The 13,290-nt window shown below is 31.3% G+C and overlaps 1 protein-coding gene across 1 annotated transcript; it reads left to right on the top strand.

The window, feature by feature from the left end:
- Window positions 1–7,861: 7,861 nt before the first annotated feature.
- On the top strand, window positions 7,862–11,040 carry LOC105792474 (uncharacterized). Its single transcript, XM_012621066.2, has 10 exons — window positions 7,862–8,049; window positions 8,136–8,216; window positions 8,313–8,340; window positions 8,464–8,546; window positions 8,636–8,668; window positions 8,910–8,988; window positions 9,100–9,152; window positions 9,853–9,913; window positions 10,020–10,102; window positions 10,311–11,040. Exons 1-10 carry the CDS (start codon window positions 8,032–8,034, stop codon window positions 10,398–10,400), a joined length of 609 nt encoding a protein of 202 aa, XP_012476520.1. The 5' UTR covers window positions 7,862–8,031; the 3' UTR covers window positions 10,401–11,040.
- The last annotated feature ends 2,250 nt before the right edge of the window (window positions 11,041–13,290 follow it).

The following is a 13,290-nucleotide window of genomic DNA, read 5'->3' as shown; positions in this document are numbered from 1 at the left end:
AGGCCTTAAACTATTATCAACAGGAAATCCAGCAGCTGGTGCCTTTGTTACATATGTCAATGTTAATGACAAGCTAGAAATTTTACATTGGATCAAAATTGGATTTTAATTGTTTTAAATAAAAGTTTAATTTTATCGGCTGAAGAATTCCATAAAAGTCTTTATACTATCTCCGGTTCTTTTACTAAAACAATCGAGTAAAATGGTCTCTTAGATGGAGCAAAATCATCCCCGATAAAATTAAGCCATTAAATGTTTATTTTGGTGCGTCATATATGTGAAATAATAATAAATTTAACTCTTAAATTTTACACATTTATTTAATTTGACCTTACTTTTTTATTTGGAGCAAATTGTCTCTCAATCTTCATTGACGAGGTAGTCCTATTTTATTTTATTTTATTTTATTTTATATGTCACACCAATAAATAATTTAAAAATAAAGAAATTTGAAAAGTTTAAAAATCATAAAATAAAATTTATTATTTTAATATTTTAATAATTTGGTTGTAAAATTTTTTTTTCCTTTTTATTGTTTTAATATTTTTTATACTTAAAAGAATATACTTTAGAAATCTTTCAATCATTTAATTTTCTTTTAAATAAAATAAAATTTAAAATTTCTTGCCATAGTTTCTTCTTCTCCATTGTTGCTTTCCATCATTCACCATCATCTTTCGTCACTGCCAAACTCTGTTCGAGTCGCCTTGCTCTGAGATACTCATCTCTTTCCCTTCTTTCAAGTTCTCCAATTTGTTTTCTCAAAAAACTCTTTGAAAATCCTTAAATCCATCCTTGAGCCTCGACCTTCCTTGTCTCCGATCTTTTTCTCCATTTGTCAGATGACCTCTATTTTGAGTATGCATTTTCTCTTGCTGAGCTCTTCTCTTGTTTTGGCCGCTAGTTTTAATGTCTTGTTTTATTTGGTTTATTGTATTGTAGGGTTTTTGTTGGTTCAACAATGGGAAACTAGGTTCTATTAGGGATAAGGATGATGCACCATGTTGCAGAGAAAACAGAAAAACTTTAAACGGAAAAAAATAGAGAAAACAAATAAGAAGAGAAAAAAGGAAAGAAATTCATTAACCAATTTCATAGCTGCTTCCTTTCTACTTTGCTATTAAAAAAAAAAAAAAGGAAGGAATTTGGTTGTTACCCAAGTTAGTTAGGAATGCGGTTACATGACAGCGGTAGCCTTTCCCACTGAACTCACTGTTCCATTAAACCTATACAGAATTACCCCAAAACGCAACATTCTACTGATTATATTTTTGTTTCTTATTTTCAGTTTTCCCCCATAACAAATACTCTTTCCTCAAAAGATTCTTGCCCTCAAGGATCAAAAGTAGGGAATTTGCTTTGCAGCTGTTGTAGTGGCTCATAAGTGGCATCTAACACTTTGATGATTTCCTGATTTCCCCTCTTGGCCATACGTCTTTCTAAAACACCAACATGTTCCATGAGCATAGCTCCACCAGCACCTACCACTGGTAAAGTGGATTGAACTGGAGTTGTTCCTACATGCCTTATAAGTTGGGAAACATGGAAAGTAGGGAGACCCCAGAGGCAATTGTAACCAATAGGCCACTTGTCCTACCTTGGCCTCTATGGCAAAAGGGCCAAAATACTTAGGTGATAAATTTTGGTTCAGCATCTTTTGGACCGTGTGTTGTCAAGAGGGTTGCAACACCTTAACCCATATCCTTCGCTGGATTAGGGTTACAAGGTATTACTGAACGTAGTTCAAATCGAAACGGACATTTACTACCTTTCTGATTTCATAATCCAATCTTATGATTACACATACATTTTATATTTCAGAACACATTCAAATAGTTATAATACATATAGTTCATTTAAACAACTAAAACTCAAATAAGCTTTACAACTTAAAATTTATACACAGTTCATGCTTTCAAATTTTAAGCATGTCAATGTCCATATCTATTCACATATTCGAAATAATGAATATGCCACCAAGCCATATTACATGCACTTAATGCTTATAATATTCGAGCTATATGACTTCAATAATAATGACATTTGCTTCCTGAACACATGTTCAAAAATATAACCTTACAACCATGCAACGACTAAGTATTAATATAAAAAAATCTCATGGACTAACTGTTATTTATATCATTTTATATCACACATAACATATGCAAATCATACATATTTTCCATATTTTTTAAGCTTGCTTATATATATACTCAATTAAGCATTTCAAAAGTTCATATATCACTACCTTTACAAAACTAAATAATACCTATTTGATTTTGTATGTATATATATCATCCCCATAACCTAATATACATGTTCACATAAATTATCATTTCTAAACCAACCTATTCATTTGAAACATACCATTTCCTATTTCATAACAAAACCACAAATCTTAATTTAATACATACTCGAACATGCAATTATTTATTTACCTCATTAATAAGCCGACTATAAGTAGTTACCAACCTTATTTATAAACCATAACCTATATTTACTTAATTACTAATTCCAAACATATCATACATATATCATTTATATAAATAAAACACGTAACCAAAATCACTTAACATTATTTATCTTAATGAATACATCAAATATACTTTTCTCAACTACTTAAATGCCAAAATACATGAATGAAACACCACCATATATTTATATATGCCTTACCATATAAATATTATCCATATAAAATTAAACCATGATTAAAGAATAATATTAAGCCATAATCCAACCAAAACCGAACACAAACAAGAAAAATTAAGCAATTTTTGCATGGCTTTAATACATACACTATCGAATTAAGCTAACTCCAAAACTAGTCTACACATGTCATAGTTTCCAAAAAAAATTTAAACTTATAAAATACCGTAGTTAGTCGATAGTGTGATAGGCTTTACGGACGAATCCCCAAGCTCATAACGACTTCAAAATCTATAAAACAGAGGTAAACAAGTACAAACACACGGTAAATTATTTAAAGCTTAGTAAGTCATAAGCATATGCATGTATATTAATTATAGCAAGTAACATTTAACTAGTAAATTTAAAGTTACATAATTTACAATATAAAGTTATCAATCAATATATGGTCATACTCTGATTACATATAAAAAATTATATATTCGAACGTACACTTTTATAATTGCATATAAAATTTTCACCTTAAACAACACAATTATCACCAACAAGGCCGAATCATACATATATATGTAGATCCAAACATGTTAATTCAAAATTAATATTCACATACCTTATATAATTTTAAGAAAATAACTTACCTTATTTCCATATATACTTTTAACTAACACATACCTGAACATATAATTCAATTTCACATTCGATCTTCATTTAACATTGCCCGATGAACTTTTCGGAATTAAAAAGGATACGCGGATAGTCAGAAAGCTTGTACAATGCCAACGTCCCAGACGTGGTCTTACATGTGATCACAGATCGATGCCACTGTCCCAGACAGGGTCTTACACGAAAACACAAGTCGAAGCCAACGTCCCAGACGTGGTCTTACATGAAAACACATATCGGAAATCCTATGTCATGACATATCCTATCTATTTCTAGGGTTCATACAGAGCTTTCAGACATTGATTATTGATCGAATCGAACTCAAAATAAAATCCCTAACCCAACATTCACATTCGGCCAAGACATTTAGCAAATCAAATAATACAATTTTTCACATATCATTTATATATTCATGAATTTAACAACATTTAAAAGCTTATCGGCTTACCTCGGATATCGACGGACGAAATCAACTAATCGACTACTTTCGACTTTCCCCGATCTAATTTCGTTTTCTTCGGGTCTCGATCTGAACATATTCAAATTTAACCCTTTTATTTATCAAATCATTCAATTTTATCCAAAAAACATAAATGAGCAAATTACCACTTTGCCCCTGACATTTTACACTTTTTGCAATTTAATCCCTATTGCATAAAACACAAAATACACAAAATTTGCACACATCATGCTAGGGTCGAATATTCATAGTCTTCATACAATCCCACACATTTCATTTATTTCGTATTTTAGTCCCTCAAATATTTATTTTCACAATTTAACCCTAATTACTCAAATTCATCAAAATTTCAAAGACAAAACATGTTAATCTAACACATATATTTCATATTTCATCAACTAACATCATAAAGCTCAAACATTCATCAATGGCACATTTTAAAATCATCATCAATTCACAAAATTAAAGCATGGGTTTTGAAGAACACAAAGTAACAATATCAAAAACGTAAAAATTATCAAAAACCGAATAAAGAACTAACCTTAATCAAGCTTCAATATGGCTGAATGTAGCTAGGTTTTCTTTCTTTTTCTTTTTCTTTTTTAATTTCGGCTAGTGAAGAAGATGATAACCATGGCTTTGTTTTGTTTTATTTTAACATATATATTAACATTTCATTAATTTACTAAATTAACCTATAATATTAAATATATAAAACATATAATTCAAGGTCATTCTTGACCATTGCTACCCACTATAAATAAAATGGTCTAATTGCCACATAAAACCTCCATTTTATAAAGACAACAACAATTAATTACTTTCATATTTAAGCCCCAAATTTTTATTTTACGCGATTAAGCCATTTTCTCAAATTAAGCACACAAACAATAAAATTAATTCACGAAACTTTCACACATGTAAATTCACACAAATCAAGAATTCCAGTCCAAAAGACTTGAATGCGAAGGAGTTACTCAAGTCCCTAGTTCCACTAAATGATGAGAATCCAAAGAATCCTTGAAAGGGAAACTTATTGGAGCATTTAGTGGATCCTTGGAAGGGAAACTAGGTGGAACACCTCCCAAAATACCTTTTTCCTTTAACCTAAACAGCTACATTACTTACAGTAGTAGTTGGATTGCCTAAGTATTGCTCAAATAAATTTTCAAGCTTAGATCTCAGCTCTATTCTAAAATTGTCCTTGAGTTCCTTTAGTCAAGAGTCCAACTTAGTGTCCCATTGGGATAGCTCACCCTAGAGCTTGACAACCTCTTGTTGAATATAACCAACATCATTTTGCAAGCGAGTAGTGACCCCATCACCAACCATGGAGGATCAATAGGCTCTGATACCTTTGATGCACCACGTTGTAGAGAAAATAGAAAAGTTTGAAGGAAGAAAAAAGAGAAAACAAAGGAAAAAAAGAGAAAAAGGAAGAAATTCATTAACCAATTTCATAGCTGCTCCCTTTCTTGCTTTGCTGTTAAAAAAGGAAGGAATTTGGCCGTTAAGTTAGTTGGGACTGCAGTTACATGACAGCTATAGCTTTTTCCACTAAACTCACCGTTTCATTAAACTTATACGCACCATTTTCATTAACATGAATTACCCCAAAACATAACGTTCTACTGACTATTTTTATGTTTCTTATTTTCAGTTTCCCCAAAATAAAAAAGGAGTGATGGGTATGGTGGTTTTATTAGACGCAATGTGTTTAGTGGGTATGGTTCCTTAGGGTTTTGATTTTCATGCATCTAATTTGCTAAGATACAACTAGAGTTTAAAAATAGCCAGTGATGTTAGCACATTTGAACAAGCCAATTTTTTTTTTTTGAATAAGCTCAAAGATGTAGGTTTGTTACTCAACAATGATAAAAATGAACTCAAGCTTCAGTTGAAAAAGGTGATGATAAAGGTGTGTGAATAACGCTAAGTCAGGGCTTGACTAGCAAAATAGGATGGCGACGATGGAGAATAATAGTGATGCTGGGAGAAGAAAAATCGATGGATCAAAAATTAAAAGAAAGAAAGAAAAATGAGAATAATTAATTAATTAATTAAAGGTTTTTTTAATCAATAAAATTAAAAGAAATTGAAAAAGAATAAAAAAATTAAATGATTTTACTCGTGACATAATATGATTGGTTGTTTAATACATATGGCATAATTTGATTAGTTGAGATGAAAAACTAACGGTGTTAGTTAGGAACCTAAAAATTATCAAGTTAACCTATTATTTCTAAATTTATGTATCAATTAGGTCTAAAAATATATAAATACCGAGTAAGTACAAGTTGTCAAGTTTAGATATTTCTATATATTTTAACCTTGAAAAAAAAGCTAAAAATGCAAGAGTTTGAGCTTTTAAATTTAAATCTTTTTCCAAAATTATATAAAAATATTCAAAATGTTTTAAAATTTTGAAAAGAAAACTAAAAATGCAAAAGATTTTAATTTTTTAAATATAAATATTTTCCAAAAGTTATATAAACCATAAATTTTACTCGAAATTATAATTTCAAATGCATTTAAAAACTAATTTGTATGTTATGCATTAATGGTGTATAATTTTATACCATGTTAATAAATTATATTAGTGGCAAAAAAAATCAGAGAATGATACATCTAATTTATTGACAATGTATAGAATTATATATCCATACACTAAATATTAATTCACAAAAAAATTAATACTATTAATTCTTAGCTCAATCCGCACCATTGTGGTTGCAACAATCAAGATGACGTGTTTTCAAGCACTCTTAAGTGCATATTATCCCCTTTGATTTAAGGGTTTGAGTGTTATGAATAGTTTAGAAATAGTGAAAAATAACAATAATAAGAACTTTTAATGTTCTAATATTTTGAAGGTTTTAAATATGAACTAGGTCTTTGTATTTTTGTACATTTAGAATTTAGTCCATCTACTTTTATTTTAAGAAATGTAGTCCTTATGCTTTATAGATTTTAAAATGCAAGTCCAATTATTGATGAGTTAAAGTTCTTCCATTAAATTCAATTTTATTACAATGTTATTTTTTAGTTACATGACTACTAAATGAGTATTTCTTTCATTTTAAAATGTCACACCAATTAATTTTAAAAAATATTTTAATAGTGTTAACAATTGAATCAAAATTTTGAAATCTAAAAGTAGAAAAACTAAATTTTTGAAAATAACAATAGAAGAATTAAATTATATATATATATGAAGATAAAACTCAATTCAATTCAAAAAATAAAAAAATTTCAAATTTCGAGTTAATTGAGCGAGTTATTTGAATTATTCGAGTCAACTTGAATAACTCGATTTGAGTTTCGAGTTCAAGTCGAGTTGAATTTCACAATTCGAATAATTCAAATAATTTAAGTAACAGACTGATGTAAATACTCTTTTGGTCACTGTCAACTTTGAAAATAAGCAAATTGGTCTCTCTCAACAAAAATTACAAAATAAAAATAAAAATAAAATAATTTTCAAAAATTTAAAATAATTTTAAAATTCAAAATATTTATAAAATTTCAAAATTTATTTTTAAAATTAAAAATTCTAAAAATATATATAGAAAAATTTAAAATTTTAATTTTTTAAAATAATAATTTTGGGACACGATCAATGATTCAAATTTATCATATTCAAGTATTTTTTTTTTGAAAAAATTTTCAAATGTATATGGTCTCAAATTTATCTACTCTAACATGAAATTAGTTATACTATAACAATATTTTTATTTGGCATGTTTAATTTTTTTAATTTAACTCAAATAATTTTTCTCAATTCAATCTGATTCAACTCGACTCGAATTTCATTTCACTCGATTCGATTTGAAAAACATTTCAGATTAAGTTAGGATGATAAAATAAGACTTGTAAACTCAATTGACTTGAAATGTTTCACTCGATTCAATCACACACCCATTTTTTAACCTATTTTGAAAACATTATTGGACTCATCCAAGTCTTCATATATATATGGGTCGAATTGGGCTTTGAGTAAAGATTTGAAAACTCTCACTGAATTAGACTCGGCCCATTTAACCAAATGAAAGCTGAAAACGGCCGCAAGTTGTTACCGTTTTAACGATATTAATCGAAATCGAATTTCTCCCTTCAACCCCTTTCTGGACTCAACTTTGGGAACAATTAAATTTCGCTCGACTTTTTAGGGTTTTCAAATTTTTATTCCTTTCCCCCTCTATAATTCTGAATTAATCTAAGCCAATTAACTCTTCCCGTCTTCCGTTTGGGGATCAATACCGATGGCTGCCAACAATAATGTAAGAACAAATTTTTTTCTTTTTCTTCTACTTCAACTTTTACATCTTTAGCTATGGTATTTATTTTTTTATTATATTTTGTACAGACTCTTGGTGTTGATAATACTTTCAGAAAGAAATTCGATCGAGAAGAATATTTGGAACGCGCTCGAGAGCGTGAGAAACAGGTTTATTATCAAAACCTCTCTTCTTCTTCTTCTTCTTTTTTAAGCTTGATCGATCCTTTTGCTGATTTTCTTTTTGAAAATTTGATTTTGATTCAGGAAGCAGAAGGCAGAAATAAATCCAAAGGTGATTGATTTTAATTCTTTTAAAAAAACCTGATTAGCCTCTTACCTGTTAGCATTTATGTTTGAATTTAAGAAATGGAATCTGCACAGTGAAAATCAAATATTTATATGTCTATCTATGCAGCAAAAGGCCCTCCAGTGCAAAGGAAACCCCTGAAGCATAGGGATTATGAAGTCGATCTTGAGTCTCGTTTGGGTAAAACTCAGGTTAGTGTAATTGCTTGGACTGAACTTAGTTTGTATTCATAATTTACGTTTATATTGCACCATTTTATTTGATTTTCTACTTTCTGCAGGTTGTTACTCCAGTAGCACCTTTAAGTCAGCAGGTAATTATTATCATTTTCTTCCTCATTTGAACTTACGTTACTATCTAATTTCTGGGTGTTTGATGTTCATTGTTGATTGCAAATTGCATTTCTCTAACTGGTTCATGTTCATTGCTTCATTTAGCCCAGAGGGTAACTCAACTTTTCATCTGAAGCATTGCGGTTTTCTTTAATCAGAAATTTATCAGCTCTGTCAAGACTTTGTATAATGCATGTGTTCATTAAATTGGTTTTTTGACAGGCTGGATACTATTGCTCAGTTTGCGAGTGTGTAGTGAAAGATTCTGCTAACTACTTGGATCACATCAATGGGAAGAAACGTATGTGATGTTCTAGAGATTCTTGTTTTATCATCTCATGGATGTGTTTTGACTTCTATAGACATGCACGTTAGTTTTCCACTAATCTGATTGCCCCTGGTGCTTTTTCAGATCAAAGAGCTTTAGGCATGTCCATGCGAGTAGAACGGGCATCCCTTAAACAGGTATTTAGTTGGAAATTTTTATGTGCTTTTTTTAAAACAATTAATTGGTCCAAGTTGTTGAGTTTAGAATCTTGTTATCCAACGAATGCTGTGCATTCTTAATATTAGTAATAAATTAGTAAAGTATAGAAAATGCAATCCATTAGATATGTGCATCCTTGGGAGTGATCATAGTAAGAGTTTCATAATATTAGTAGAAAGATGCTGGGTGGATTGGAGCTCCAAGCTTCCACCTAAAACTAGAGGAAAAGGCTATATGTCCTTTTCCTAAAGGCTTATTATGTATTAGATTATGTGATACCCATGTTGCTGGTCAAGGAAAAAAATCATATTAAATTAACATCAACACCGAGGATTGCACCCAAAGGATTTTAAATCTTATAACTTAACCACTCATCCATTTTGTGATTTCTTTTAAGCTTGTAAGCTATTTAATTTAAAAAATATATAAAATTATTAAAAGAAATAAATATCCTTATGATAAAATGATTGTTTTAAAGGTTTGGGTTTTTAGTTTTTTTCCAACTAAGTTGGTGTCTGGTTAACTCGTGACATCAACTCAATTAAGAGCTTTATAAGTAGTATAGATGCATGGAGATTGTCAAAAATAAAATCTGCGGCATGTAATGATATAATTTGTAGGGCCAAAAGAAACTATGTTAAGTTGCACTTTGTCAATTTCTGTGCTTGCTGCATGCAGGTTCAAGAGCGATTTGAGCAATTAAAAAAGCGAAAACCTCCTGGAAGCTTCACAGAGCAAGGTGACTTTTGTCTCAGTTCCTAACTAGTTGGAATTTGACTTTGATTATAGCTTTGTTTAAGATGATTGATGTCTCTACTCCATTCCACCTTCCTATTTTTATGTAGATCTTGATGAACGGATCATCAAACAGCAGGAAGAAGAGGAAGAGCGAAAGCGCCAACGACGAGAAAGAAAGAAAGAGAAAAAGGTCAGTAGTTAGATTTGATAAATTCCTGGTTGTTGTTTTGCCATTAGGTTATTGCTTTTCATATTGAAATGTTTGTAAGCAAGCTTGCTTTTTCAGTTCTAAGCCGTTCCCTAGAGCCTATATCTAATTTCCTTATTATTGTTTACTTAATAGTAGGAATTTTTACTTCTCAAAATAATGATTGATTGTGATTTTGTCTGGCTTTCAGAAAGAGAAGGCCGCAGAAGAGGAACCTGAAATTGATCCTGATGTGGCAGCTATGATGGGGTTTGGTGGGTTCGGATCATCTAAAAAATGATCGCATTTGTTTATGTATCATTACATATTGTTTTATTTGACTCTAGTTATTCAGGCTTTTGGTGGTTGACTGACTTGTAAGGTTTCCCGGTTCAGAAAGGGTAGAAAAGTAAAAATTGCTCAACATGCTTCGTTCGTCTTCCAGATTCCGAGTTCAGTCATGGAAAAATTACTAAACTTGAGCATCTATGGATGCATGGTTGATCTCCTTGCGCGTGACACAATGGTTTATGACTTAATTATTTAAAAACCATGCGTGTTTATGTTATGCCATGCAGTATGCTACTTTTATGGGGTTCTATGCTCAGTGCTTGCCCTATAGAACCATGGAATTCGGGTAAACTGTACACTGTTATTAATTTTTTATGTGGAAGGATGGAGATGAGTTGAAGTAGAGAAATAAAGAGTATGGACCAGGGAGGGGTGTCAATGGAACCAACTTGGTGATTTTTCTTTTTAGTACATGGTTTATGGAGATAATTTCTTTCTTTTTCTCTACCAATAAATTGGGTGGTTTATGCCATGTCTAGAAGCGAAGGTATTTTCTATTTTAATGTACTATAGAGACACTTGTTTTAATAGTTAGATTGTAAATTAGTTTTTATTTGATAAAAATTTCATCTATTTTTAAGGTTATCTCATTTTGATGTGTAAGAATTATTTTTAATGATAGAAATTGATGAAATTTTAATAAAAGGTTAATATATTTTTGATTTAATTTACAAAATTAATTAATTTATTTCATGAGTAGAGAAAGATAAAATGTAATCTGAATTTTTATAATAGCTGTTAAATTGGGTGGTTTATTATAAGTTCAGAAACAAAGATAATTATGTTTCTAAGCATTTTCGGCTTGCTTTTAATAAAATTTTACGAATTTATTTTATTTGAATAAGTCATCATATTTTTTATACATACAAAATAAGTTCTTAAACTTTAATTGACACCTAAATTATTAAAAGACAAATGGCTTATTAAAAAAAGATTTATTTGAATAAAACAACATAATTAGGAGATTTTTATTTGAATATTTCAACTTTTGTTTCTTAAAATATAATTCTAGGCTTTTTTTACTTCAGAAAACCTAGTAAAAGTTTTAGCTTCTAAAGCCACTTCTAGCCTCATGGTGCTATATATGCCTCAATAGAAGAAACTGTTGAAGTTTTATCTCTCTGAAGTTGTAGTAGAGCAGATCACATCAAGTCTTATCTCCCTAAAGTTGCAGTGGAGCAGACGAAAGAAATAAATCCTATCCCCCTGAAGTTACAGTGGAGCGGATTAAAACCACAGATCTTATCTCTCTGAAGTTGTAATAGAGCAGATCGCATACAGTCTTATCTCCCTGAAGTTGCAATGGAGCAGACTAGAACCACAAACATCGTCTCTCAAAAGTTGTCGCGAAGAAGATTGAAGCTACAAGTCAGATCTTTCTGAAGTGCAGTGAAGTGGATCGAAGCAACGAGACACAGTGGACTAGGATAAAACTACTTGAAGAGGAGAAGCGTCAAAAGAAGTCGAAAACTCGGTGAGACCGGGCAAAATCAGTCTTTCTTAGTCTTTGCTTCATTCCTGTTACACGACAATGAAGCAAAGAGGGGCAGCTGTACAAGACCAATTTTGACCCGGCCCAATAGCTCAAGGCCCAAAATCTAAATTGGCCCAATTGGGCCCAAAATTAAACAACATCGGGAACCCCGGGTTCCCGCCTTCTCAACACGCATGCTAGGGCCATGTGTGCGAGACGATCGCCGAACACGCTCCCCTGGTCACTTGACCACCTACTTTCTTTGATATCGCCGCACCTACTCTTGCAAAAATAGAAGCCAAACAGAGAACACACATAAGCGTAAGAAAAGCAAAGGCAAAATAGAAGAAAATAGATAAAAATATATTGTAATTGGCTATAAAAGCCTAGATCTCAGCCATGTTGCCTCTCTTCTTTTTTTCTTCAGGAGAAAATAAACAAAAATTCAAGGTTTTTATTTCAGCTTTTATTTATTTATTTATTTATTTATTTTCTCTCATATTCTTTTATTTTTTATGAATAAAAATAAAAATAAATAAAAAAGGGGAAGGGAGGGCTCACCGAATGCCCCATGACCGCGCCGTCGGAGGACTCCTCCGTCGTGGCCGTCGAATCTACGCGAGGGTCGAGAGTCCTCCATTTTCTTTTGAGACCCAGAGGGTTGGGCTTCTAAGGGCGCTGCGAGATAGGGGTCAAAAGCCCATTTTTTCCTCGTCGCCACGACCATGGCGGTTGTAAAGCAGACGGAGGCTGAAACCTAAGCGAGTTCGGATGGTTGGGGGGAGGCAGAGAGTGTTTTTCTGTTTTTATTTTTGAAACTGATTAAAATGAAAATAGGTTTTTTTTTAAGCTTTTATAAGACATTAAACGGCGCCGTTTTAGCCCACCATGACCTGCGCGCGATCCGACCCGCTCCAGGGGGGATCCGCGTGTTTTCATGAAATGGGTTATTTGCGCGCGCGGTCCCTCCGCTTTTGTAGCGCGTTACAATTAGCCCATTTTTCTTTCTTTTCTTTTATTTTAATTTAGCCATATAATTTTATAATTGTTTCATTTCAGTCCCACGCGGAACGTCGCGCATATGGCTAGGGGTAATTGCACAATCGGTCCCTCTCCCTCTGTGCGCGTCACGGATTGACCCTTTCCCTTATTTTATTTTTGTTTTCTCCCCTGGGATTTTGTTTTGTTTTCAATTTAGTCCCGTTGGTTATTATTATTATTAAATTAATTAGCTATATTATTATTATTATTATTATTATTATTATTATTATTATTATTATTATTATTATTATTATTATGATCATTTACCCATTTATATTTTTTAAAATTTTGTTATATATACATATTCTTATATACACGCATTTAC

This window comes from Gossypium raimondii, chromosome 8, assembly GCF_025698545.1.
Source record: "Gossypium raimondii isolate GPD5lz chromosome 8, ASM2569854v1, whole genome shotgun sequence".
NCBI classification, from domain to species: Eukaryota; Viridiplantae; Streptophyta; class Magnoliopsida; order Malvales; family Malvaceae; genus Gossypium; species Gossypium raimondii.
Note: the sequence above shows the minus strand (reverse complement) of the source record. Positions and strands in the feature narration are given on the sequence as shown.

Excerpts from the sequence above, each read along its gene's own strand:
- LOC105792474 (XM_012621066.2), top strand. Across the intron at positions 8,217-8,312 it reads CTCGAGAGCGTGAGAAACAG|GAAGCAGAAGGCAGAAATAA; the intron begins GTTTATTATCAA and ends ATTTTGATTCAG. Across the intron at positions 8,669-8,909 it reads TAGCACCTTTAAGTCAGCAG|GCTGGATACTATTGCTCAGT; the intron begins GTAATTATTATC and ends GTTTTTTGACAG.